General features: G+C 58.3%; 1 protein-coding gene across 1 annotated transcript; it reads right to left on the minus strand.

Moving 5' to 3' along the window:
- Positions 1–1,044: 1,044 nt before the first annotated feature.
- Positions 1,045–26,208, minus strand: FAH (fumarylacetoacetate hydrolase). The gene is made up of 14 exons (XM_041752927.1): positions 26,007–26,208; positions 22,967–23,077; positions 21,812–21,933; positions 21,308–21,357; positions 19,929–20,019; positions 17,147–17,244; positions 16,988–17,040; positions 15,456–15,555; positions 14,650–14,780; positions 13,762–13,837; positions 11,985–12,031; positions 9,829–9,930; positions 8,979–9,096; positions 1,045–1,294 (listed from the first exon to the last, which is right to left on the minus strand). Exons 1-14 carry the CDS (start codon positions 26,085–26,087, stop codon positions 1,215–1,217), a joined length of 1,260 nt encoding a protein of 419 aa, XP_041608861.1. The 5' UTR covers positions 26,088–26,208; the 3' UTR covers positions 1,045–1,214.
- Positions 26,209–27,943: the final 1,735 nt, after the last annotated feature.

A 27,943-nucleotide genomic window follows, 5' to 3' on the forward strand; every position in this document is an offset into this window, starting at 1 on the left:
TGAGATGGCCACAGAGCCTGTGGACCAAGTCTGCACCTCATGTACCCCCATGAGGCAGCCGCAAGGAATACTGGATGTGTGGGATGCTGGGATGATTTTATGCATCCGCTTGGCTGGGCTATGATACCCATATGTTTGGTCCAACATTAGTCTAGAGGTTTCTGTGGAGGCATTTTTAAGATGAGATTAATATTTGGGCAGCCCAGGTGGCTCAGCAGTTTAGCACCACCTTCAGCCCGGGGCCTGATCCTGGAGATCCGGGATTGAGTCCCATGTCAGACTCCCTGCACGGAGCCTGCTTCTCCCTCTGCCTGTGTCTCTGCCTCTCTCTCTCTCTGTCTCTCATGAATAAATAAAATCTTTTTTAAAAAAAGAGATTAGGGGCAGCCCTGGTGGCTCAGCGGTTTAGCGCCGCCTGCAGCCCCAGGCATGATCCTGGAGACCCTGGATCGAGTCCCACATCAGGCTCTCTGCATGGTGCCTGCTTCTCCGTCTGCCTGTGTCTCTGCCTCTCTCTCTCTCTCTGTCTCTCTATGAATAAATAAATAAATAATCTTAAAAAAATGAAAAATAAAAATAAAAAAATAAAAAAGAGATTAATATTTAAGTAAGTGAACTTTGAGTAAAGTAGATTATCTTCCATAATGGGGGTGGGCCTCATCTAATCATCTGAAGGCCTTAAGACAACTAGGCCTGATCTCGCCTGAGGAGGAGGGAATTCCGCAGCAGAGTACCTTCAAACTCAACCTGTACCTCTTCCCTGCATCTCCAGCCTACCGGCCTATCCTGCAAATTTGGACCCGGCAGCCCCACAGCCACATGAACCAACTCCTTAAAATAAGGAATATCTGTTTCTCTGAGGACCCTGGCCAATGTAGGTCCACTCTCTTTCCACCCCCCAGCGAGCACTGAGAGGGCCGGGATGTCTGATGGGAAGGATGCCTGATGAGCATCACTAATAACAACAAGGAAACACAAGAATGTCTCTCAAGGAAGTGGGACGCGCCTCGACCCTCTGGGTCAAACCAAGCACACAAGTGGACATCACACACGACAGCACAGGGCTCAGCACGTGGACGCCGAGCACTGTGGATTTATTTACCACTAACGAAGAGCCAGGCCCACAGCCACAGAGAGGCCGCTGAGGCTGCTGATGCCGCTGATGCCGCAGGCGGGGGGCGCGGCGCTCCTGATGTCCGGGACCGCCGACAACCTCACGCTGGCGGGAGGGCGGGCAGCACTTTCCCAGCACACTGGCCGAAGCCGACACGGTACCCGTCCCCCTGGCAGTGTCCTGGGGCAGAGAAGGACAGGGTGAGCCACGAGGCTGCCGGGCACACTGGACACCACCCGGGCGGCCTGTGGCTGGGCCCTAGGCGCAAACGATGGCCTGTATTTCAAACAGAAGAATCACTCTCCCCAGAGGCCAAGCGGAGGCCGAGTGGAGGCCAAGCAGAGCCACAGAGGACCACGAGGAGCTCCAGGCACGCTCTGCCGCCCAGGCCCCTCCAAAGCACTGGCTCCGTGGCTTTCCTGACGGGGGTCACCCTCCCCGAGTGGGCTTGGGATCAAAGGCCAGGCCTACTAATTGGCCAGAGGCCACACGGCTGGACGCCCAACCTTGGCCGCTCCACCTGCTGGCCGTGGGTCTCCCCAGAACCCTGTCTCCTCCTCTGTGAAGTGGCTCTGGGGACAGTACCCACAGCGTGGGGCTGAGCTCACGTGCAGGAAACAGGACAGGAGCCCGTCCTTGCCTGGATAGAGCTGGCGCCTGTGGCAGTGGCCACGGGAAGTGGTGACCTAAGCCTAGCCCCACGTCTGCAAACAGCAACAGCAGCCTTCTGTTGGGGCCGCCAGTGTGATGCCCATCGCAGAGTAGATGTTCAACACACGTGAGCCTCAGCACCCCGATGCCACCTCCACAGAAGTGGGGGAAGGACCAGGGGAGGGTCTGGCGGGGCCTGTCCAGACCCGGCTAGAGGGGCCACGCGCGCTCCGGAGAGGCCAGCGTGGAGGAGCTCAGAGGGGGAAGGGAGGAGCCCTGAGCTGGGATTTGAAGGGTGGGTAGGAGTTCACCAGAAGGGCACCAGGTGACCAGCACCGCACAGGAATGGAGGCCCAGGCCAGAGGCAGGTGCTGCCTGAAGCTGCCGTGGGGCCGAGAGCCTGGTTACAGGAGCTCTGATGAGCCGTGGTGTGGAGCTTGAATCTCATCCTGGAGCCCCCCAGGGTCCACTGGGGACTTTCAGGCCAGACGGTGACACATTCCAGCTACAGTTCAGAGAGAGCCTGGGCGGATGGAAACACCCAGAGTTGTGAGTGTCAGACTCCCCAGATCCCCCAGGCCCCGGGCCGCGGAAGCCAGAGCTGGGGATGGGAGGGGGCAGCGCTGGCTCTGGTGACTGAGGGCTCCTGCAGGGCTGCAGGACCCTGAGGTACAGAAAAACACCACCAGACTCCCCTGCCCCCCACCTGCTGGAGAATCCGGGGCTGGACCCTCTGCTGCCCCATGTGGACACCAGGACACAAGAGTCCACCAGGAAATGTGTCGAAGCGACTAAGAGCAGGAGCATCTTTAAAGGGCCTTCCTCTCCGCAAACACTGACCCGCCAGCCTCCTCCCCTGGCCCCGGCCCCAACCCCAACGCTCAGTCCATCACGGGCCCCCGGCCCTGGAGCAGGACAGCTACCAGTCCCACTAACGCACAGCCTGCTTCCTGGACACAGATCCACGATCCCATCATTTCATTTCCCGACCGGCCACCCCATAGATGAGGCTGGCCACATCCTCCCCATGTCATGGCTGGTACAGCAGGTGGCCTAGATGGCACTTCTCATCCCCAGCGCTAGTGACATCTTGGGCCGGGTGTCACTCACTAGTGAGGGCTCACCATGCATGGCCACCAACCAAGATTCTCTGAGGACGTTGCCAAATGTCCCCTGAGGGGCAGAGCTGTCCAGGGAATGAAAGCAGCTGCAACCCGTGGGGAGCGACCCCAGAGCCTTCCCAAGACCCCATGATGCTGGTTCCAGGTCTAGAGAGGAGCAGCTGGGGGCAGGTGTACCCCGCAGGGACAGAGGGACCCCAGAGGGCAGGGTCAGCCCCCCACCTCCTACCAACTGTAGAAGTGGACGGTGAAACATACTCCCCTTCTTTGGAGTATGAGCCCTGCATCCTGACCTCACTGGCCCTTCCTGACCCTCTGCCCACCACCCAACTCCATCCCACCCATGCAAATGCGAATCCACAGCTGCAGCCCAGCTGCCCAGCTTCCTGGAATGCCACTCCTGCCAGCGCCTCCCTTTGCAGAGGAACCCCAGGGACCCGGGACCAGCTCCAGGTGGCAGAGCCAGGCTGGAAACCAGGGGTCTCTCTGCCACCAGAGCTTTGGGGAGTCCCAAGCATGTTACACCACTAAACCAAACTAAGGAATTGATTGGGGAAAGCAGATGGGGGAGGCTTGCATTCGTGGGGAGGTGAAGGTGGTGGGCTTTGCATCCCAAGGCAGTCAGGGGCATTCCACCTGCTAACCATGGTTCTGGTCCAAGTACTTAACCCCGCGGGGCCTCCAAGGGCTTTTCTGTAAATCAGAACAGCATTGGGGGAATTCAATGTGGTGATGTGTGTAAAATGATGCGCACGGTTCCTGGCACATGGTAAGTGCACAGTAAACCATCGTGCTGCTGTTGTGCTCATCACGGACCTTTGTATCTTACGTAAAGATTACTGCTAAATAGCTTCTGGCTCAGGATGGAGCTCTGATTCCACATTAACTTTCTCCTTCTCTTATTCCTGTGGAAATGGCCCAAGAAATATAAATACCAGGGAAGAGTCTACATCAACAACAGAAGGAAGCAAAACTCCTGAAGAAGATGGGGCTGGAGGGGGTGGGGCGGCGGTGGCAGGAGACACAGAGGGTGAGGAGCCATGGGATACGGCCAGAGGGCAGGTCGGGCAGAGGACCCACGTGCACCAGCACCTGCACTTGGCACTGAGCATAGGAGGCCTCTCTGCCCAAAATGTTGGCCAAGGTGAAAGCACAAGAATAGATGCCACTGGCAGGGCTCACAAGTGTCAGGGAGCCAGCGAGCAAGAGGGCTGGGCTCCACGGGAGTCATGTGGCTCCCCTGATGGGGCTGAGACCCCTCGCACAGCCACCCGGGCCACCGTCTAGGATCCCGGACAAGAGGGCTGCTGCGCCCATGCCCTGTCGCTCCCGTCAGCCTTGCACAAGGACCCCAGAGCGGGCCAAGGAAGCAGCCACGTTGGGATGGAAAGCAGGTGGACAGACCTGCCTGAAGGCGCCTGCGCGGTGGTTGGGGGTGGGGGCAGCCTCGGGGAACACAGGAGAGATGTTTGAGTACCGTTTCCAAATAACTATGGATCCCGGGGCAGCCCGGGTGGCTCAGCGGCTTAGCGCCGCCTTCAGCCCAGGGCGGGATCCTGGAGACCCAGGATCGAGTCCCATGTCAGGCTCCCTGCATGGAGCCTGCTTCTCCCTCTGCCTCTCTCTCTCTCTCTCGAATAAATAAATAAAATATTAAAACAAAAAAAAAAAACACAAATAACTGTGGACGCCAAGGAAAAAGCCACCCCTGAGCACAACTACCAACCCGTCAACCACCAGACAGAGGGTGAGAAACGTCCACGCGGGGAGCTGCGCGAATGTCTGCAGAGCAGACACCTCCTCCAGGTCCCGGGCTGAACGCCAGATGGGCAGAGACGGCAGGCCTGGGGATTTATGGGCGGCATCCAAGTGCTCAGAGTCTTGTTGGCGCTGAGGGTTTACCTGCCTCCTCTCCTGCTGAGCATTGCGTGGTTGGGGGACTTGGAAAGGAGGGTCACGCTGTGTCACAGATGGACAAGGTGACATGATGGTTAAGAGCATGGACCCCCGCAGCGCAGCCACCTGGGGTCAAATCCTGCTCCACCTTTTACTGTCTATGTGACTGTGGGGAGACGTGAATCTTCCTGGGCCACGGTTGCCACATCTGAAATGTGGGTATGAGCAGGGCCCCTGCCCCATGGGGAATGTGAAGTGTGTGACAGGTAAAGCACCTAGAAGTGTCTGGCCGACGGAATGTGCTGCCCGTTTCGGCGCCATCAGGACCTCCGAGCGCCCCGTCACGTTCCTGAGGGTAAGAGACGGATGTGGGGGCAGTCCCCGTGAGGGCAGAGCTGGGAGATGACGAGGTGGCATCTGAGCAGCATCAGCTTGAGCAGGGACCAGGCCACAGGGATGCAGAGTGGCTCCCAGTCCGAGTCAGCGCAGCAGGGCCAGGTGCCCTGCAGGTGGTGGCAGGTGAACCCAGGTCCCACTGCCCACACCACATGCACGCACTCCCTCCTGCCGGAGCCTACAGTGGGGTCTCCCCTGCACCCACTCCCTGCAGTTCCATGAGTCTCTCTTCTTTATCTCTCTATTAACATGCAACCCACACCTCTCCCATGGCCTGACTAACTCTCCGTCCTGGTTCCGGAGATTCCATGAACCTGTTCCCAAGTCCCTCCTCTCTTGCCAGCATTCGCTGCTGCAGACCAAGGAACTGCCTTTCCCGAGTGTCTCTGCCTCCATAACTCCTTCCTGAGCAAGGCACACATGACCACCAGTAAGCGGCCCTCACGGCCTCTCGCATCCTTCTCCCGCCGTGGGTGGCTCAGATGCCATGGTCACAGGAGCGGCCTGAGCACCGGGCTCCTCTGCCCCAGCCTGGACCACTGCCCACCTGAAACAGCCTGGAGGGATAGGGCCCAGGACAGGGACAGGGAGCTGAAGCCAGAATTCCCTCCTCTCCCTTCCCATCTCCCTCCCCAGGCAGAACTTCAGAAAATGCTTCAGGGCTCAATGCTCCAGCACTGAAGGAGGGCTGAGGGTCTGCAGCAGAGTCGGTAAGCATCACAGGAACCCTGGAAATAAGACTGGCTCCAGAGAGGACCAGGGCTCCAGAGAGGACCACGGCCAGAGAGGAACATGGCCATGGAGAGAACTGCAGCCACAAAGAAAACCAGGGCCATTGAGAGGACAATGGCCATAGAGAGGATCATGGCCATGGAGAGGACTGTGACCACAAAGAAGACCAAGGCCACAGAGAGGACCATGGCCAAGGAGAGGATCAGGGCCATGGCCATGGAGAGGACTGTGGCCACAAAGAAGACCAGGGCCACAGAGAGGACCATGGCCACTGAGGACCATAGCCACAGGGAGAACCATGGCCACAGACAGGACCAGGGCCATTGAGAGGACCACAACCACAGAGAGGATCATGGCCATGAAGAGAACTGCAGCCACGAAGAAGACCAGGGCCACTGAGAGGACCATGGCCACAAAGAGGATCATGGCCATAAAGAGGACTGTGACCACAAAGATGACTAAGCCACAGAGAGGACCATGGCCAAAGAGAGGACTGTGGCCACAAAGAAGACCAAGCCACAGAGAGGACCGTAGCCAAAGAGAGGATCATGGCCACTGAGAGGACCATGGTCACTGAGAGAATCATGGCCATGGAGAAGACTGCGGCCACGAAGAAGATCAGGGCCACAGAGAGGACCATGGCCACTGAGGACCATAACCATAGAGAGAACCATGGCCACGGACAGAACCAGGGCCACTGAGAAGACCATGGCCATGGAGAGGATCATGGCCACTGAGAGGACCATGGCCACTGAAAAGATCATGGCCATGGAGAGGACTGCAGACACAAAGAAGACCAAGGCCACTGAGAGGACCATGCCCACAGAGAGAATCATGACCATGGAAAGGACAACGACCACGGAGAGGACCATGGCCACGAAGAAGACCTGAGCCGTACCCCAGCTCTCCCCAAGTGTGATCCCAGCAGGTAACCCAAGCTCTTTGCTCTGTAAATCGGGGTAACGATTCCTTGCCCAAGGGTTCCTGTGAATGTGAGACAGAGTCAGGGAGGCATATGTGCTACAACGTGGTTGGTCCCTGACAGGTTCTCAATAAACTCAGGGAAACTGGAATTAGGCTGTGACAGGACCAGCAAGGGCAGTGAGTACTTCCCGACCATTTGGGGTACCCTGTGCTGCAGCCTGAGCTCCGCCTGCCTCTTCTCTATCAGCTCCACTTCACCTCATCAACCAACCACCGCACAAGTCCTACTGTGTGACTGGCACACAGTCAGCCTGCAGAGACGTGCAGGGCCTAGAGCCTGCCCTGTAAGCACCGTGCAATCAGCTGCACAATGACCCCAAAGACCTCAGGCCCTTGGCCCTGGGATCGTGACGGTTTTCCAACAGAGCAGTTTTTGCAGGTGTGAGTTACATTAGGGATCTTAGATGTGGAGATGACCCAGGCGGGCCCTAAATGCCACCGTGAATGCATGACAGAGACAGCAGGGACAAATCTGCATGAGGACGGCCGAGCAGGCTGGGGTGACGGCTGCCAGGCGACTGACTAGCCAGTGGCAGAGGCCAGAACGGGTCCTCCCCTAGAGCCAACCCTTGGGGTTCAGACATCTGCCCCCCGGGAGAGAATAAGTTTCTGTTGTTTTAAGCCAGCAAGTTTGTGGCCATTTGTTACAGCAGCCCGAGGAAGGAATCCAGGCTCCTAGCTGAGCTAGGGAACAGACGTGCGTAGATGAACCCGAATTCGGTGTTTTAGATGGGCTGCTGCTGTCACCGACTGAGTCTACCTGAGTGACCAAAGGGGACCTGGTGTGGGCTGAGCGAGATTTAAGTCAAAGGCATGCAGGTGTTAGATGGGGCTCAGCGGGCGGAGCAGAATCAGAGGAGCAGCAGGTGCGCATTAGACGCAAGAGGCCATAAGGAGCCAGGAGGCAACCTGGAGCAGCAAAGGGACGAGAACACAGCCCTGAAGGGCATCCTCCAGGTGCCCTGCGCAGGATGGACCACAGGGGCCCGGCACAAGCTGGCAGTCCAGGCACGGAGGGGTGGTGGCATGGGGCAGGCAGCTGCAGAGGTGGCGTGACGCTTTAGAAGGATGTCAGCAGGCTGTGAGAGTGGAATGGGGCCGAGGTGCCAGCCCACAGAGTAAACAGTCAGCAGTACCAAGACGGAGCCAGGAAAGCAGGGTGGCAATATGACACTCAGGAGTGGCGTGTGGGTCAGCAGGCCGAGAGCAGACGTAGGGTGCGGGCATGGAGGGCTGGGGCAGGTGTGCATTGCATTCTAAAATGTGTGTCTGGAAAAATCCACAGTGACGACAGGGAAAACAGTCTGTCACCCCATCAGAGGGGTTAGGAGTCAGGGTCCCAGCATAAGCCGCCTGGGCGGGGACCTCGGTTTCAGCACCTGCTGGCGGTAAGACCCCAGGCAAGCAGTTGAACCCTGCCAGGCACTCCCGAAGACCAGACTGTGCATTTGTCCGTTCACGACTGGGACCCCACAGTGGGACTCCCAGCAGGTGTGCGGGCATGGAGGGGTAAGCCGGCTCCCCTCATCCACAGCCACATGAGGGTCAGTTCTGTATCACGGACTCCATTTTAAAAATGAGGAACTTGAGCCTCAGAGAGCTCGATAGCTTGGTGAAGGTCACACGGCCAAGGGGCTCTGGGGCAACTTGGGTCTGACTGTGAAGAGGGCGCTGCTGGCCACCACGGGGCCTTCCCCTGAGTCAAACCATACAGCAGCCGGAATGGCCCCCGGAGAGGAGGGGTGCCCTCACCCCCTGAGAACAAGCCGCTGGGACACCTGTCACTGGCTCGGCCGGGTCAGAGGACTCGGGCCTCCACACCGCAAAGCCCAGAACTCCGGGAGCCTGCAGTCACTTTACAGTTTTGCTCAGAAGGGAGACACAGTGGGACTCCCGTGGGCTCTCTGGTCCGGTTCAGAGTCCCTGGTGGCCAAGGCCGGGGGGAAGGTCACGAGGCGCAGACACGGGCCTGGGAATGCCAGCGCGGGGACGAGCTGGACAGATGGCTTCTCGGCCAGCCCGGAGCGCCACGCGGTCATAACAGAAGGAGCGGGACGGAGCCCGCGAGGCCTGGCTGCCCTCACCTGTTATGACGACTTCATCTCCATCCAGCAGAAACCTCCTGGTCTGTCCGTTCCCCAGCTCGATGGCCTTCGTTCCCCTCCACGACAGCTCCAGCATGGAGCCGAAGCTCTCTGGCTCCTTCAGCACAGGAAAGGGAAGAAAGCCTTGCGTGTATTCACATGTTGGTGAGTGTGGCAGCCGCAGACTGGATGCTTAGCAAAGCCTAGGAGCCCTGGGCAGGGACAGGGTGCCGTGCCCCTCAAAGACCCTGCCTCGGTGGGACCTCGGTATGGTGCCCTCCTTGCTTTATTCAGGACTCGGGGAGTGTGGAACCGTGTGCCCGGGCCCCCGCCAGCCCTGGGGGCTGCAGTGTATCCACATGGTGCCATGCCAGACACCCTTCCACTGGGAAGAGATTTCCCATCCACCAAGAGGCTGCGGTCAGGACCTTGCAGGAGGTGCTGGTACACACACCACCCCAAAGCCACAAGCCCCTAAGGTTCTGTGACCCTACCATGGGCTTATGGTGGCATGGGCGGGCACAGCAGTGGCGCCACCTCATTCTGGGGGCTCCCCAGCAAGAGCCAGTGACAGCCAGGCTCCGTGGCCGCTCCCTGATTCCCCCCCACACACACGTCACTCTGACTGTCCCCTATACAGACACATGTGACCTCCCATTCTGACAGTGTCTTTAGGTCTGGACCTGGAAGGGAAGCCCCGCATGCATCCCCGCGGGTCGGGGTCCTAGGATACATCCACCCTGGGTGGGAGGTCCCTTGTGGATGACCAGCTGAGGGCCTTTAGGTCTGTGTGTGTTGGGGGGGGGGTGGCTGGCTACATGGGCAGTGCCCAAGGCAACCAGACACTCACCGGCCCGCTGATGGTTCCAGAAGCCAACAGGTCCCCTGGCCGAAGGTTGCAGCCATTGACGGTGTGGTGGGTCAGCTGCTGGAGCATCGTCCAGTACATGTACTGAGGGCAGGGACATAGAGGGGGACAGGCAAGGTGACTGACCCCAGCCTCCAGGCTAGCAGCTCCCATAGCCGCTTGGGACAGACAGCGTCCCCAGGTGCTCTCCCCACCAGCTTGCCCCCATCGCCCATGGCAACCACAAGCTGTCCTCCTGGGGTCACCCAGGGTCCTCCCCTCCCTCCCGGCCATGCACTGGCTATGACCTCAGCTCCTCTGCTCCTTCAGGCGTCCCTAACCCGCCTTCTCCAGGAAGGCAGATCTTCTCCCTGGCCAGATGCTCAGTCTACAACCTGCTCAGGTGTCCACACTCACATGCTGCCCTGTGACTACCCTTGGGTGCTGAGTTGGCACGCTTTAGGACCTCATCACAGCAGAGGCTCCTCGTGGGCCAAGAGCACACTTGCATCCCCCCCCCAGTCCCCACCCATTCCAGCTCCCAGGCCTTTAAGCAGATAGGGGCCACCAGCTAAACGATGCAAACAGGATGTCCAGGCAGGCCCAGGAGTGAAGGAGCAGAAGGTGAGCTCCACCAGGGGAAGAGGAACAAGGACCATGGCCCCCCAAACGCTCAGATGCAGTGCAAACCCATAACGTCTTAGATCTGCTGGTCCTGCAGCTGCATGTCCAAGTGCAGGAAAACTCAGAAATAGGCCCCTTCGAGGAGGCCCCTGATTTCTTAGCCTAAGGAGCCCAGACAGTGTCCAGCTTGAAGGGAGACAGGAAACAGAGCTACACTGATCGAGAGTATGCTCGTGTACCCAGTAAACACATGGAAAGGTGCCCAGCACCAGCAGCACTGTCGTCAGGGAGGCGCACGTGGAAACCACCACCCTCCGAGCAGCAGGGGAAGGCACACAGCAGCCGTGCCGGCCAGGACATGGAGCAGCCAGGCAGCAGGGATGCTGACGTGCTGCTGGGGTGCCCCCTAGGCCAGCAGGGCCCCTCAGGAAGCTGCCTGGAAGTCCTTGTGGGCGGAGTACACAGATAAGATGTGCTCTGTGACTGGCAACTGTACGGATTCACACCCAGTGAAAAGTGCCCGTGTGCCCCCAAAGGACGTGTTCTGGGTTGTTTCTAGGGAGTCTATCCTCACCCCCCATGGAAACAACCCATGTGTCCATCAAGAATGGACTAGGGGGCGCCTGGGGGCTCAGTGGGTGAAGCGTCTGCCCTTGCCTCAGGTCATGATCTCAGGGTCCTGGGATCGAGTCCCATGTTGGCAGGGGGTTGGTGGCGGGGGGTGGCGCGGGAGCAGGTCCTTGCTCAGCAGGGAGCCTGCTTCTGACTCCCCCTCTGACCTTCCTCCCTGCTTGTGTGCTCTCTCTCTCTCTCTCTCTCTCTCTCTCTCTGTCTCAGATAAATAAATAAAATCTTTAAAAAAAAGAGTGGACTGGGAGAACCAGTGGTGGGACATCTAGAGGCAATAAAGAAATGCCACTACAAACGGCAACATAGCTACGATGTGAGAGCCAAAGAAGCCGCGGGGAACAGCACACACGCTGTATGATTCTGTTTCCACAAAACAGAAGAACAGACCAATTTAATGCATGGCATCTCAGGTTGGGAGGAGGGGGTGGTGACACTGTCCCTGGATAGGGACAGCGATGGGCAGCTGACGCCCTGCAAATCTCCCATTCCCCGACCCGGGTATTGGCCACACAAGAACGTGGATTTTGTGAAAAGCAATTGAGCTGGACATTTATAATTTATGCATTTTCCTCCGTGTGTGGGATGCTTCAATTACAAGCTCAGTTCAAACACAGATAAATCACTGGGACCAATCCAGCCCCTGCCAGGACAGAAGCAGCAGGAGACTGGACCCTTATAGGAACATCTATCGTTTCCCCAAGGAAACCACTGGTCACATCTCTGCATCTGGAGGAGTCCCTGTGGCCTCATCACCTCTTTAGAAAGGAACAGGGCCACAGAAACTCCAGGCCCAGGCACGGGCCCATCCCCATGTCCCCACATCAGTGCAAACCTCCCGTTCCTTCCCAGACGGCCCTCCGTCTCCCAAGCTTCCAAGAAGCAGCCTGCCCAACTCCCACACTTACCTTAAAATTGGACTTGCATATGGTCACTGCCTGGCTCATTCCTTCTCCTGTTGGAAACACAAGCAGCATTGACAAAGGACCTTCACTCCATTCATCAAGGACGGGGCGTGGGGAGGGCAGGGGGCACTTAGGTAATGGGTTTGGTGGCTGAGGCTTGCACTCGTCCAAAAGCATTTCATGTACGGAGCCCACAGAACGGTGAGCTCACAGCTCCTCCCACCCAGAAGTGATGACCGGGAGACGTGCACACGTTGACACCTATAAGCCACCCCCCAGATGTGCAGCGTCCTGCTTTGTGATTCACTGCAGCAGCATTAACTGAACAGCTACTACAGGTAGGGCATAGGCCACTGCTATTCGCTTCTCAACAGTGCTCACACCGCGACAGCCCTTTACTCCCCCAGGGCACGGGGCCCTGGCGTCCCTCCAACAGCCGCACAGAGCAGGTGTGCTCCTCAGCCCCACACAAGGTCGGCCCTCGAGCCTCCTCCTGCCCACACCCATCACCCGGATCCCAAAAAGGGCTGTCAAAACTGCATATTCAGGACTGCGGTGTAGTGGGGGTCTTGGAAGCCCTCCCTGTACTCCATGCTCCCCTTCTAGGTCTTTCTACAACTCCGGACACATCTTCTTGATAATCTCTCCCCTTCCCTGACAGGACATTCCTCTGTACGTCTCCAGGCAGGCAGAGGAACCTGAGACACAAATGGGCCCCAAAGAGGGTCTGTGCACAGGAGGAGACTAGCCCAGATCCAACGACACTGGGTGCTCCTCTCAGCCTGGCCAGGAGCCCCCTAAAAGACTCGAGGTGAACCTGTTTTCCTCTCTGAGCCTCATTTTGCCACAGCGTAACATGGAAGGACAGGGCCACCACAGATGTCCAGGGGGCACCATGACAGCTCTGAAGCCCCGTCCCCTGGTAGCGTCCCGCCCCCGAGGTGACAGCTCTGAACCCTTCTGCAGGAGGACCACCTCTGTGAAGGGTGGGGACGCTGGAAAAGGCAGCAAGAGCCAGGGCCCCAGGAATGGGAACACCACCATGCTCTTCCTAGGTACTGGTCTGCTCTAGACCTCCATGTGAATCCATCTCGTTAACCCTCACCACCACGGAGTCAAGTCAGGGCCATTACTGTCCCATTGTACAGATGACAACCTGGTGCACAGACGGGCCAGCCACTTGCCCAGAGCCCAGAGCCAAGCAGGTGTGCGCCGGGCCCCAGCCACCGCCTGCAGGGCCGGGCTCTTTACACTAAGGCTCTAGCAGACCATCAATGGAGCCGAGCTGAAGAGCCTCCAGGGGACGGGGCCTCATCTGCCAGGCTCTCAGGGCTGACCCTGCGTGGGGGGTGGGGGCCCAGGTGTGCGGCCCCAGAGCAGAGCCAGGCTTTCCAACAGGCCCCAGACAGAACATGGGGCCCAGGAGCAAGGGGTCGGTGTGTGTGAGTGCAGGCTGGACAGACTGTGTCCGAGGAGCTGGCACGGGGATTCAGGCAGACGGGGGAGGCCCCACCCAGACTCCACACATTCTGGCCCTGAGAGTGGAAAGTGCAGTGACAAGCCACAATGTCCTGCGAGCTCCACCTGGCATCCTCAGGAGCAAAGGGCATCCCGTCCCCTCTCTTCCCTGTGCAAGATCTCCCCGTGGCTCCAGGCAACAGTGAATGACACCCTCTCACTGCCCCCCATCCCCAGGAACTCAGGAGCAATTGGGCAACGGTGTTGGGCCACATGTGCCCCTCCCCCAGGCCTGGGCATGCCCTCCACTCCACGACAATACCTTTCAGGGTGACAGAGAGGTTGATGTCGAACGTGTAGGGCTGGCTGTGGCGGAGATACGGCAGGGGCTTGGGGTCCTGTGAGGGCAGAGCACAGCAGTGGGGCCACTGGCAGAGGGCTCTGGCCCGGAACCTGCTCCCCAGGCACAGGGAGAGACGTGGGGGCCGGAGCACCCACAGCTCAAGGGTGCAGAGGTCAGATCAGAGACACCCCGGAGAGCCAGCGAGCAGAGCATGGGGGAAGCAGCAGCCAACGGGGACCAGGTGGAGGCAGCCCCACGGCCCGGCCACAGGTCCCCACGGCAGCCCCTGGCAGGGCTACCTGAAGCCAAGACTCGAGTAATCTGGGGTGATTTTAACAGGTATGTTTTTCTTTTTATGATTAACTTGGAGCCTAGTGACACCAGTAGGAATATCAAGTAAAAGAAACAAAGCTTCCTTTTCTAAATATATTGAGTTTAAAAACAGAAACTGCTTTAAAGGAAAACATCAAATAAGTAACAGGCGGTGAGGACCTCGGCAAAGGGCTGAGAGCACTGCAGGCCTGGGGAGACACGGGAGGCAGGGGGAGGACAGGGGAAGAGCAGGGGCTGCCACGGGGCCAGGTGGGAGAGGTCATGCTCTGGCTGCTGGCCCATCAGCTGGGTGGGGGCCAGGACCTCCGTGGCCTGGCTCGAGACTGCATTCTGCCAATCGGGGCCCAGGGGGCGCCACCACACAGGACACAACTCAGGACGGGGAGGCTGTGCAAGGTGGAGGCACTGGCCAGGACCCCTTCTTTTCCTGCCAGCCGGCTCCCCGGTACAGGGGCATGTGGGGGGCACAGAGTCCTCCCCCAGGTCAGACAGCATGATGCCTGGTGGGCAAGCAGGCGCCGAGAGTATGCTTACCTGCTCCGGGTTGGGCACCACAAAGGGCATGAGGGCATCCATGGGCACCACCCATGGGGAGATGGTGGTGCCAAAACTCTTCCCGAGGAACGGCCCCAGGGGGACATACTCCCACTTCTGAATGTCCCGAGCTGCAAGAGACGGCCGGGCAGGGCTTACAGAGGACGCCCGGCCTTTCCCCAGGGCTCCATCCCCCGCCCCACCCCCACGTCCACCGTCCTGTCCTGCAAGGAGCTCTGGCCTGGCCACCCCGCCCGGGGCGGCGTGCAACAGCATTCAGTGCCAAGGACAGAGTTCCTTTGAGGTCTGTGCCAGGTCACAGCAAAAAGGATGACCAAAGGGCAGGCAGGCATTCCCCAGGAGGGGCTAGAGGCTCATCCTCCCCTGGGTGGGGGGCACAGATGTCCCAGGACTCAGCCGCTGGGACATGGGACTGCTTCAGTTTGTAATCTCAGCTCAGCAACGGAGTGCAATCTCCCTGTGCCTCAGTGCCTCGCCCGGGAAAGGTGACGTCGCCACCCCTGGAGGGGTTCGGCACGGGGCCCCGCACACAAGGGCTCACGAATGTTAGCTGTGATGTCTGCTTTGCCCCTGCTGACCTTACGAGAAACCCAGAGATCAGAGAGGGGAGGTAACTGGCCCAGGAGCTCCGAGCTGACAAGTCTGCGTGAAACCCCAGCCTCTGACCAGCACCGGACCTAGAGACCATCCGTGGCTTCTGTGACTGTGTCCCCAGCACCCGGGTTCCACCCACGGCAGTGTGCACAGTGAGCCCGACCTCAGCACGCCCACACCCCAATAATTACCGCTCCAGTCGTTCATGAGGACCATTCCAAAAATGTGCTCATGGGCCCTGGAAATGGGGATCGGCTCTCCAAACTTGTTCCCAGGGCCTACAAAGAAAGCCTGGTGTGGGGAAAAGTTGATTAGAATTGGGTGGCTTCTGGGGCGGCAAAGGTCAGGCATTTGCTGACCCAGGACAGGGACCAGGACTGCCACCTGGGTCCCAGGGTCCCAACCAGGCTACGAACCCACTCCAAGTTCTAAATCATGAACTGCACTCAAGCAGACAGATGGCCACCTCCGGAGAGTGGTGAGCAGCACAGGGCCAGCACACCTGGCCTCCTGACAGCCCTGGACTGTGTGCTGGCTCCACTCCCTCCCTCAGCGAGCCCCAGTCCACCCTGCCTTTCCCCTGTACCCCTGCACCCATGCACACACACCCCTGCACACACACATGCTGCATTTCAAAATCTCACAGCTACACGAGGCTTATAGAAGACAGAACTATCTGGCTGTGTACTCGTGTCATGAAAAATCTAAAGTCTGCCTCTGTGGGGGCACCTGGGCACCTCCACACCTCCACACCCCCATCCTCCCGCCCCCTCTGCAGAGAAACATCACCAACACAGCGCTCAGGCACCAGCAGAATTCGGAGTCATCGTTGGAGGAAGAAGTTGGCAAAACAGTCATCAGACATACACAATCAGTTGTGACATTTGCAAAACCTGACTCACAGTTTGATTTGTTCTCTGACAGTGTTTAAACACTGCAAATAGGGCAGCCCGGGGGGGCTCAGCAGTTTGGCGCCGCCTTCAGCCCAGGGCCTGATCCTGGAGACCCAGGATCAAGTCCTACGTCCAGCTCCCTGCACGGTCCAACATCTACTGTTGACGTGCGGACACAAAGGCACAAGCGCCAGCTCTGTCCTGTCCGATGCAGGCCATCCACCACCTGCATCTTTTCTGAGGGGCGCACCACCACCGCCTCGTGCCCACGAACACCAGATGATGACAGTACAGCACTCAAGGGGTAACTGAAACAGTGAAAACATCCCCCCATGGAGGCAGCCTGGGTGGCTCAGCGGTTTAGCGCCACCTTCAGCCCAGGGCCTGATCCTGGAGACCCAGGATAGAGTCCCGCGTTGGGCTCCCTGCATGGAGCCTGCTTCTCCCTCTGCCTGTGTCTCTGCCTCTCTCTCTCTCTGTGTCTTTCATGAATAAATAAATAAAATATTTTTAAAAATCCCCCCAAAAAAGCACAAAGGTGCAAAATAACGTGGCTTTAAATAGTGCAAATAATACTTGTTCACAGCGTGAGCTGGAACAAGAAGGTGGAGCAGGGCCTTGTACAGTCCGGCAGGGAGCACACGTGCTGGGGACTTGGTGCAAGTCCACACATGACCCCTGCGAGCTCTGTCCGCGAAGCCCCTGGTGAACGTTCAGCAAGTTCCCAAACAGGGAGCCCGTGTAAGGATGGACCGTCCCCCCCACCGCAGCCACCCTCTCGGGGGCACTGCTGCTCCAGACACCTGCACAGGGACCAAGACCCAGCTTACCATTTCCAGCTCCATGTCCAAGAGCTTGCAGGCGCCATAGACAGGAGGCTTAGCTGGAAGAGACCAGGAGAGAGGCTGTGGTGGGCGCCAGGCCACAGAACTGGCCGCATGGGTGCACAGAGCAGGGACCAGGGAGGCCTGGGCGCCGGGGCCACTTACAGTCATCGGGGCTCATCTGTCCCATGGGCCTGCGGATCGGAGTGCCGGACACCACGACAGAGGAGGCACGGCCATGGTAGCCCACTGGCAAGTGCAGCCTGAGACAGAAGGCGGAGGGACGTCCAACAGTTACACGATGCAAAATAAATCTCCATTTTAAAAATTAAAAACAAAAAAGGGAGCCCACATGTATATGCATGGTTCAAAACCAAAAGGTATTCCGAAGTGTGTGTCCCACAGACACATGGATAAGCAAAGTGAGGCTGGCACATGCCGTGGACAGTGACCACCCAGCAAGCATGAACCCGGGGGGAGAATGCCAGCCCACGCCACACGGCGGGTGAGCCTTAACAACACCACACTGGCCTGTCTCAGAGACCCAGACAGTTCCACACTCAAAGAGAGGGGTGGTTCCTAGAGCCACGGCAGGGGGCCTGGGGAGCTTCAGCTGTGCGACATGAGCAAGTTCTGGAAGTGGATGGTAGTGAGTGTCTTCAGGGCCACAGAAGCTGACACTCGCCCATGGTTCTTCCATCCTGGTCTCCAGCGCCAGCACCACCGGACATGGGCACGTTAACAGCTGCCGTGCACACACGGCGCTCAGAGCCAGCTGGCAGCACCCACACCCTGAGCTGCAGGTGCCAGTGGCCAGCACCCTGCAAACTCAGCCCGGCTCACGGAGAGCAGCGTCCAGGGCTCGGCCTGGGTCACCCAGGCCTGTCAGATGGCAAAGCCCTTCTGCTTGCTCCGAGGTCTCCCTCCCCGCCATCCTGGGACCCTGGCCTGGCCCATGAGGTTCAGAACACAGGAGCTGCAGGGCTGCAGGAACAATGCCAAGAGCTCTGTCTCCAGGACAGAAGAGCGGCAGAGGAGTCAAATAGGAAAGTGCACCCCAATATCAAAATGTGATTTAAAATAGCACAGTGCTGGGGCGCCAGGGTGGCTCAGCAGTTGAGTGTCTGCTTTCAGCCCAGGGCGTGATCCTGGAGGCCCGGGATCAAGTCCCACATTGGGCTCCCTGCATGGAGCCTGTTTCTCCCTCTGCCTATGTCTCTCTCTGCCCCCCCCTCTGTGTCTCATGAATAAATAAATAAAATCTTTAAAAAATAAAAATAAAATAGCACAGCGCGGTGGGAATGGATGACCCAACAATCTGGGCCCCGAGCATAGGTGACAGCATCATAAGGTGACAAACAGAGACGATAAATGTCTGCACAAGTCAGACCTGGTGGTAGGTCCCCCAAAAAAGACCTTATGGAAAAAGGTCTTGAGATGAGGTCATCCTGGATCACCCAGGGGGGCCCTAAATCCAGTGACAGGTCAGGCCCGGGGTCACCTGCAGCCTCCATAAATTTCTGCCACTGGATTAGAGCAGCCTTATGGCAGTCCAGGAGCAAACACGAACCTGTACGTCCCATCCTACATAGTGGGGAGTCCCAAGGCGGGGCACATATCTAAATCTGCACAGAGTCACATGACAGTAAGCGCTAGGAGCAAAGCACAGAGACTATCCCCAAACTCTCGGGCAGGAAAAAGCCCCAGGATGACATGAAAGCAAATATCACTTAAAAAAAAAAATGACGTGTTTGACTTTATAAAAGCGATGAGTTTCTGTATTAAGAAAGTGAGCAAAGAGACACTGCACTGGGAGAAAATATTTACCGTGTGTGACAGCAAAGGGTTCATTTCTACCACACACAAAACATTCTTTCAGATTAATAAGACGGCAGGGATTGCATAGAAAAGCTGGCAGAGAGAAGGCCTGGATGTGGGTGAAAGAGTCTCGGAAACAGACAAGCGCTCCGCCCTGGGAGAAGGGACTCAGAGGTGGGCGCAGGGAGGGAGAGCGTGGCTTCATCACCAGACACACACCCCTTATACTAAAGGATATCTTCAAGGTGAAAAAGGCACCTCCGTTGGCCCCCTCACAGCAAACGTCCCGAGAGGAGCCCCTTTGTTCGCACCTACAGACAGCAACGCCTGGTTCCCCTACTAGGCCCGGAGCCTGCACAGGACCAGGGTCCGCTCTCTCCAAGCACCTGCACTCCCAGGCCCACCCACCCTGCCCTGCCACCTTGGTCTGGTTGCTTCACTATCTCCTTCCCCATCTGGACTTTGACACACAGCTTCCTGCCTACGCGTGGTTGGTAGGACCAGCCTGGGGTGCACACCTGCCACCACGCTCTCAGTACACGCCACATCCAGAGGGCAACATGGACCAAAGGGGCAAGGATCTGGGCCCTGTGCTCCCTGCGGGGCGTGGCCTTGATCTGGAGTTAGGAGACACCTCTGGGCCTGTCTGTCCTCTGGCAGGTCAACCCTTCTCAGCCTGTTTCCCCTCCCATGAAATGGGGCTAACAACCCCAGCTCTGGAGACCCCACCAGCTAGTGTGTGGATCACACAAACAAACAGGGCTCAGGCTGTGGGCTGGCTACACTTTGAGGGGTGGGCTGGCTACACTTTGAGGGATAAAGAATGTGGGCATGCTTGATGATTTTCGGGCATCGCAAAGTTCCAGGTATGGAGAAGGCATGTCAATAGAGTAATAACACAGGGCTCCCAAATGAAGGAGCCTAGGAGGACCTACGCCCCCGGGGATGGATCTCCAGCTGGCGTTCTCTAGACAAAGGGGTTGAGGGGCTGAGGAGCCAAGGGGCTGAGGGGTGGTCCCGCTGTGTCCAGAGGTAGTGGCATCACAGGCATGGGGTCCCCTCTCCAGTCTCTTTACCATGAGCAGGACTATATAGCTCCTGGGAAATGCGCTGCTGGAAATAGACGTACCAATTTGGCATCAGTGCATTCTCCTTGCCCCGGAACATGATCCCGACATTGGTGGCATGCTGCCGGGAGGAGTAGAAGTCCGTGTAGTCACCTGCAGAGACACAGAGATCCCGGCGCTGGCCAGTAGCCCAGGACACGGACCGTCTCAGAGCCCGGGACCAGCCAGGTCAGGAGGAGGAGGCAGGCGTGCAGGCTTCCCTTCAGCCCCACCCCGTGAGTGCACCCCAACAGCGCTGTCCAAGGTTTTGCTAGAAATGCAACACGAGGAAACCTCATTCACAATCTGTTCTTAGAGCTCTCCTCCGAGAAACAAGGAACAAGGAGCCAAGACAGCCTGAGATAGACAATGGCCACTCCACCCCTTCCTGGGCTTCTCACGTCACCACCCACAGCCCAGGGCTCTGCTCCCCACGCCTTTGCTTGAGCGCCGTCTGCCACCTGCATGGCTTCTCGCCTCCACTGTCTGAGTCCAAATCCTGGAAACATTTGGAAGCCCCTTCCCCCCCATTCTCTCTGGCAGGACTGGTCCAGGAGGAAGAGGAGGGTAAGAGGAAGAGGTAGAGGAGGACAAAAGAGAAGAGGGGGAGGAGGAGGAGGAGAGGGAAGGGGAGCAGGAGGAGAGGGAGGAGGGGAGCAGGGGGAGAAGGAGGAGGAGCAGCAGCTACCAAGGGGTGTCAGGCTCTGACCACATGCAGCGTGACCTAGCTCTGTGCTCTGTGCGCTTCAGCTGCTCTAACCCTCCGACCTGAGGATGGGGTAAGTCGTGATTCATGTACCTGTCCTCTGGAAGGGCATTCTCCACCAGGAAGGCCTCCTGGGACAGCTAGGATTCAGGGCAGACCCAACACAAGGTCTGCCAGGGCCCCGCAGCCCAGGGTTCTGGAAGCTTCCAGAACACAGATGCCCAGACAAACCCAGTGGGGGGGCCCGGGGGCTGGGAGACCAAGGTGGAAGGCCTCCTCTGCTTCAGCTAAGGGACTTGGCACATTTGCAACTTGCTGGTTGAAACTTCCATCAGACTCCCTGCAGAGGGCTCACGCTGTGGCTCTCAGACTCTTGTCTGTGGGACTCAGACTCTTGGATGAGCTGGAAGCACTACCTGCGGCCTCCGGGACACAGTGAGTTGCTGCCAAGGGAGCCAGTGGCCATCTGCAAATCTTGGCAGGTAGCAGCCACCCGGCAAGGGCTCTGGCTTTCAGATGGGCCTGGGTCAGTGAAGGGGACGGGGTAAAGCCCAGAAGTCTTCCCCGTGCCATCGTTCCCCCCCACTCCCCCCCCCCCCCCGGCCAACAGGCAGCAAGGCCTGCAGCATCCGGCCAGCCATCTGGGCCCACTGAACTGCTCCACTGAGCTGCTCTGGGGACAGGGACCACACTCACCTATGATAGCCGGCAGGTGCATCACAGCAGAAGCCTGATCGGTGAACGCACTGCAACACAGAACCGGGGGCTTCAAGGTCAAGCACGAAGTGGGGTCCCTGCTCTGGACACTCACTGCAGGCTCAGCCCAAACCAGCCCTGGAATCCTGCTCAGAGCCTGTGGCCAGCACCCCCAGACTGGCCTAGGACCAGGGCTCGGCTGCAACAGCCCACCCTAGGGAGGGCATCCGCCACAACGCCTCCTATTTTCCCCTCTAGAAAATGAGCCACATTATTTCTTCTCCGGAAACCAGACGCAGATGTGGAACATACTGATGAAGAAAGGAGTGGGCAGGGGGCTGGACCCAGCTAGGACCCTCCAGTCCAGGCACACGGGTCGTCCCAGTTGGCCCAGAGCCCTGCCACCAACACCTGCCCAGGCAGGGGCTGGACGAGGCAGAGGCTGTCAACCTGACCACCCCACCGTCCCCAACTCCCGCCCGCCGACATCCGCAGGCCCCTCACCGTCTCCGAAGCTCCGTGTCGTCTCGGAGCCTGGCATGGCTAGCGGACAGCAAGTTCTGCAAGAATGTTCTTGCTTCCTTCCAGGCGGCCTGGCCCAGGCCCATGAAGCTGTTGAGAGCTGGCTACCCCAGAACAGAGAGAGCAGATCACACACGGAAAAGCCCAGGAAGAGAGGCCGGCCACCTTCAGGGTCCCCCACTCTCAGGACTTTTGTCCTTAGCTTCCCCAGCTGCCCCTGGAACTGGGGAAAGGGATCATCCCCCACCCCCCCAACCCTGTGGGTTTACACACGAACGGCAAAGCCCGGGAGCCACTATCTGGGGCAAAGCCCCGCGACCACCTGGCCTGGGGTGCAGCTGAGGGGGGCTGCATTCCTGCCACGGAAGCACACGCTCTGTCTGCAGGGAACTAGTCCACGTGGACCCCTCCACTGGCCTCATGAGGTTTCTCAGCCATGGAGGTGTGACAAAAGGAGCAGTGTGCATTCTGAGGGCTCTAATACTTGTAGCCGTGTGACATGGAGAATCGCCGCTTATTTCAGAGGAGATCCCAACCAAGTAACGAGGATCCGATTCCTGTGCCAGAGGGTCGTTGTGAGGATGGGATGAGAGACGTGCGTGAAACTCTTGGCACACAGGAGGTGCAGAACAAACACCATCCTCCCTCCTGAGCCATGGAGCGGGAGGCGTGCATCAAAGCCCCCTGACCATTGATGGGGCCATAGAGTCTCATCCATCCCACAGGGACGTGGACCTCAGGCCGACTCCTCCCACCTGCTGGGAACACGGAAGGCTTCTGTGCATGTGAGCCGTCCGCTCCTCCCTGGCTGTGTCTACAGACCCCGAGGGCCAGCACCCACTCAGCTCGGTGGGGGAATGTATAGCAATTATTGGAAAGCCTCATCCAGAGACCCCTGGGAAGGGCCCGGCACTGTAGAGACAGACATCCTTCCCACCTAGGAACCCATGGGAGCTGCCCCCAGGCTGTGGGCTGCCAGCCTGTCCCAAAACAACCAAGCCTGACCCAGGTAATATTTCTGAGACCTCCAGAGGCACTCCAGATCTCTTATCTGGAACAGAAGGGAAAGAGCTTCATCCTGGTGGCATGTGCAACAAATGCCCCTGAGATCCAGGACCTGCCATCCCGGTGTCCTACCTGATTGAACACATCCTGGTGTTTGGAGAGGATGGGCCCAGTGAAGAGGTGCTTAATGACACTGAGGTCCAGGATCTGGTCCCCAATGGCCACGCCAATCCTCTGTCTTGGCTGGGAGGGAGATAGAACAGTCAACAGGGAGGGGAGCCTTGGCCAGGCTTGGTTCTTCACCCAAAAGATTTGTCTAGTTAAGAGCCCATGGTCTCCCTTTGATGGTCCTCTAAGGAGAGGGATTAAGGAACTGCATCCTGAGTGCCGGACCCCAGCTCCCTGTCTCCCAGTGAACCAAGATCGCCCCAGTGATCTCTGCCCCGGCAGAATCTGGAACCCTCTTTTTTTTTTTTTTAAGATTTTATTTATTTACTCGTGACAGACAGAGACATAGGCAGAAGGAGAGGGAGAAGCAGGCTCCCTCTGGGGAGCACGATGCAGGACTTGATCCCAGGATCCTGGGATCACGACCTGAGCCAAAGGCAGATGCTCAACCACTAAGCTACCCAGGTGTCCCTGGAACCCTTTCTATTTCTCGGACAAGAAAAAACCCATCCATGTTCACTGGATGGGAGATAAATCCCCTGGAGAGGGGAAGATGCAAGTGGCCTAGTCTAAGCCCCGTATTGAGGCAACGTCCCCAGAGAAGCTCCTCAGCTACTGCTTACATGCTTCTGCTGGTGAGGAGCTCCCTATCTCACCAAGCAGCTGGATTATTTCCCAGGACTACTGTAGGCCTTCCTGGGGGAATTTCTGTGCACGGCAGAACAGAGAGCACCCCAGGCCCAATGTGAAGACCAGGGGCTTGGATGAATGAGGCCTGCTATGGCTCAAACAGCGGAGAGCTCAGGTCACCAGGGAGCATGAAGCCAAGCTGCTTAGAACATGCAGGGAAGTTCCTTCCCACAACATAAAATCCCAGCTTCAGCCCAGACTATGAAGGTGTCTCAAGTATTTGGCAAGGTCTGGCCTTTGTTCCATGACCCTGAGCTTTTCTGGTCAACAAAGAACCAGAGAGCATGTCTGTAGACCTGACCTCCGGGAGCCCCGTCCTGAGCCGAGATGCCACCTCTCCCGAGGGACCAGCATAACCCTTTCAGTTCCAGAGCCTAGATGTGGGTAACAGGCTGGCCTTCTCCCCGTGGCTGCTCATTTCAGCAGGCTGATAGGAGGTGGATACCTCCCCATGTACATCAGGCCCCTGGGACTCTAACAACTTGGCCATCAGCTGCAGATGACCGCAGTGTCCTATCTCCGAAGCCACCACTCCTGTCCTCACAGAGAAAGCCTCCTACATTCTACCAATCTATGAGTACTCCGAGATGGAGGGAGGGGGGTCTCGTGTGTCTTTGATCTCCAGCCCCCATCCCCCAAAGTCTGGCCCAAGTTGGGGTTCTTAACCAATCCCTGTGTAAGAGTATGAACGAGGTAATGACTACATTAATTCACTACTGTTCCACCCAAATTATGAAGAGCTGGCCACTGGGGCAGAGGAGGGGAGGCTGTGCCCTGGCAGCCAGACCAGCCCTGAGAGGCAGCCACAACCCTGGAATATCCACTGAGAGCAGGGACTGCTTCAGACGAGACCCCTACTCCCTGTGAACATGCTGAGCCTTCTGGAATGCCAGTGGGGCAGTGCGCTTTTCAGAGGGCCATGGGAAGGGGCCCGTCCCCCAGGCCTCCTTGGTGGCTGTCCCTGCACATTCTAACATGGCAACAGCAGGGGCCTGAGGTCCAAAGGCCACCAGCCACCCTCCAAAGGGCATTCAGTCTCGAGTCCTTGAGAAGGCAAGTCAGAGCAAGTCACCAGCTTTCTGTGCCCCCGGGAAAGGTGAGGACATCCCGCTGAGGGCAAGTGGGAGGGCGGTGGGCAGAGTGTGGTTGGCTAACACAGGTCAAGGGTTAACCTGCCTCATTGTATTCCCGTCCTACCAGGGAACAGTGTTAACTTTCCACATCCTTGCAATGTTTGCTCAGTCCTGGCCATTGTGAAAGCACACATTGGCTCTAGCAGACCAGGGCATTTGCTGCAGGGAGGCCCACAGAAGGCCGGCCACATGGTGTCAAAGGTCCACCAGGGGGAAAGGGGCTGACTGCCAGCAGCTTCATTTAGTAAATATTTTCTGAACACCGTAAGCAGATTCTGGGGATCTAGGGTTTACAGAGCTGAATCCAGAGGTCACCTTTAGGGTTGGAAGCAAAAAATACCATGAATATATCCAAGGGAATCTGCCGTCCCCACCCAGGGATCTTCTTACATATTTGTTGATAAACCTCCAGTTTTCAGATTTCTTTCTACCAATCAGGCCATACTTACTAAGGGAGAACTCCTTTCTCTGTCCAAAGGGCTTCTTCTGGTCAGCAAGGGAAGGCCAGGGGCCCACCCTGTAAGCTGAAAGAATTCTAGCTGGAGGCAAATTCGCTTGATTTCTTCCAGCCAGGTGGCCAGCAAAGGTGCTCATCCCTTTACTAAGCTACTAAAAATGTTGAGGTCCCCAACATTTCGTGGGTCCTAGGGTTAGGGTATAATAGCCTGCAGGAGGAAGAAGCAGCCACCACATGGTGGTTTGGGGGTTGAAAACAAACCCCAGTAACTCGGAGTAAGCAGTGAGAACAGGCGCCTCAACTCCTGGGTAGCAATAATCGTCTTGCTCTGCTTGCCTGGGAGGGACACTTGTGGATCCTAATTTCCCATCTAATCCCACACAAACACGCACATCCTGTGCACATCTAGAAAGTTACCAGGCCAGATTCAGACCCACAGACACCCAGCACCAGAGGCTCCTCAAGAGATAGTGCCAAAGCCTCCCTCCACCCCCATCCCACTCCCCCTGCCCCCCCCCCCCCCGTGACCACAGGGCGCATGGCAGAGGGCTGGGGGGGCAGGTCCAGTAGGGAAACCGCAGCCCCCCGGTGACCCCCGGGGGCCCCGCGGGCCGCGTCCAGCAGGGGAACCACGGGCCGGCGTCCCGCGTGGTCAGGCCCCGGCCACAGGCTGCAGGGCTCGGGCACCCCCCGCCCCGCCCAGAGGCCAAGCGAAGCAGCTCACGTTGCCTGGGGTGGAGAAGACGCCGTAGGGCAGGTTGTGGATGGGGAAGTCCGAATCCTCGGCCACCGCGACGAAGGACATGCTGGCCAGCGAGGGGCAGGGCCGGCTGCGCGCCACTGGGCCCGGCAGGACCGCGCCCCGCGTGCTGCCACCGCAGACCTCGCGACCCCGCGGCTCCAGGCCGGCCCCGCCCCTGGCTCCTCCCCCCGGGCTCCGCATCCTGCCCCCCGGCTCCGCCCCGCGACCCTACAGCTCCACCCCGGCCCCGCCCCTGGCCCCTCCCTCCCGGCCCCACCCCCGCCCCGCCCCTGGCCCCTCCCCCCGGGCTCCGCATCCTGCCCCCCGGCTCCGCCCCGCGACCCTACAGCTCCACCCCGGCCCCGCCCCTGGCCCCTCCCTCCCGGCCCCGCCCCCGCGACCCCACGGGGGCCCCCCCCCGGGGCTCCCCGCCCCCCCCGCCCCGCCCCTGGCCCCTCCCCCCGGCTCCGCCCCGCCACCCCACCGGCCCCCCCGGGGCTCCCCGCCCCCCCCGCCCCTGGCCCCTCCCCCGCCTGGGGCGGTCCTGGAGGCGCCGCGCCCCTGGTCCTTCCCGCGGCCGGGACAGGCTCCCCACGGCAGAGCGCCCGCCGCCCCGCGGAGACTCGAGTCCAGCTGCGGGCGCGGGTTCAGGGCCCCCGAGGGCCCCCCCGCCCCTGGTGGCTTCGGCCGGTGACCCCAGCCCGGGGCACCCCCTTGGACCCCCTCCCCGCCGGGTCCGCGGACGCAGCCCCGGCCCGAGAGTCCGGCAGGAGGTGAGCGGGGGTCCACAGGGACGGGCGAGCCTTAGGAGGGCTGCAGGGAAGGAGAATGAGGTCTAAAAAGTGCAGCTCCCCTGCGGTTTCACATTCTGATGCCAGAATGACGCGGACGAGCCGCTGGACTTAACCTCCGGCCGCTGCGAGGGCTTCGTCCCCCGGAGGGCCGCGCTCCTGCTGCCTCCAGGGCGGCTCCGCAGTGAACTAACTGGACGCAGGTGCTCGTAGGAGCTCGTGAGAGCGGGGACGGGACAGCGCAGGTCCGGGCAGGGGGTCACAGCTGAACGCACGGAGAGCTCAGGTCCGCCGGGGACAGCAAGGAAGTGCGGGGCCCGGAGCAAGTTCACCTCTGCCCTCCAGAGTTTGCACATCTGCAGAACAGAGTCAGAGTCATGCCTACGCGGGCACCTGCGTGATGGTCAAATAATGCCTGGCACAGAGCTCCGCATCAATCCAGCACCTCTCCCTCCAGGGACATCTGACCAGAATGTTAGCCATTCCTTTGTTTCGGAGTTTTGCTCTTCTTTATGAAGAAGACAATCAGAAAAGGAGAGAACACTACTATAAAAGCAAAGTGGTCATCACTGATTGAAAGTACGTTTATGATATAAATGTAAATTTCTTAGAGATCTAATAAAATTATTTTTAAAAATTTTGAAATTCTTAAAAAGTTAAAATTATGTAAGTATAGGCTGCGCACTACTTATTAATACACAAACTAGTATTTGAAACACTGACTTTTGGTTGATTTGCATTGGAATTTTTACGTTAGAATCAAAAGCTAATGAGTTGATACCAAAAAGAATGCATGCACCCCGACATCTACTGCAGCGTTATTTACAATAGCCAAGATAAGCAACCAACCCACCTGTCCACCCACAGATGAATGCATAAAGCTGTGATACACACACACACACACAATGGAGTATTACTCAGACATCAAAAAAATGAGATCCTGCCATTTATGAGCACTTATGTTAAGTGAAATAAGTCAGAGACAAATACTATATGATTTCACTCATATGGAATCTAAAAAACAAAACAAACTGAACAGGAACAGACTCCTAGACACAGAACAAAGTGGTGGTTGCCAGAGAAGGGTGAGGTGGGGAGACAGAGGACAGGAGTGAAGAGGATGAAGAG

Source organism: Vulpes lagopus, chromosome 4, assembly GCF_018345385.1.
Source record: "Vulpes lagopus strain Blue_001 chromosome 4, ASM1834538v1, whole genome shotgun sequence".
Classification (NCBI taxonomy): domain Eukaryota; kingdom Metazoa; phylum Chordata; class Mammalia; order Carnivora; family Canidae; genus Vulpes; species Vulpes lagopus.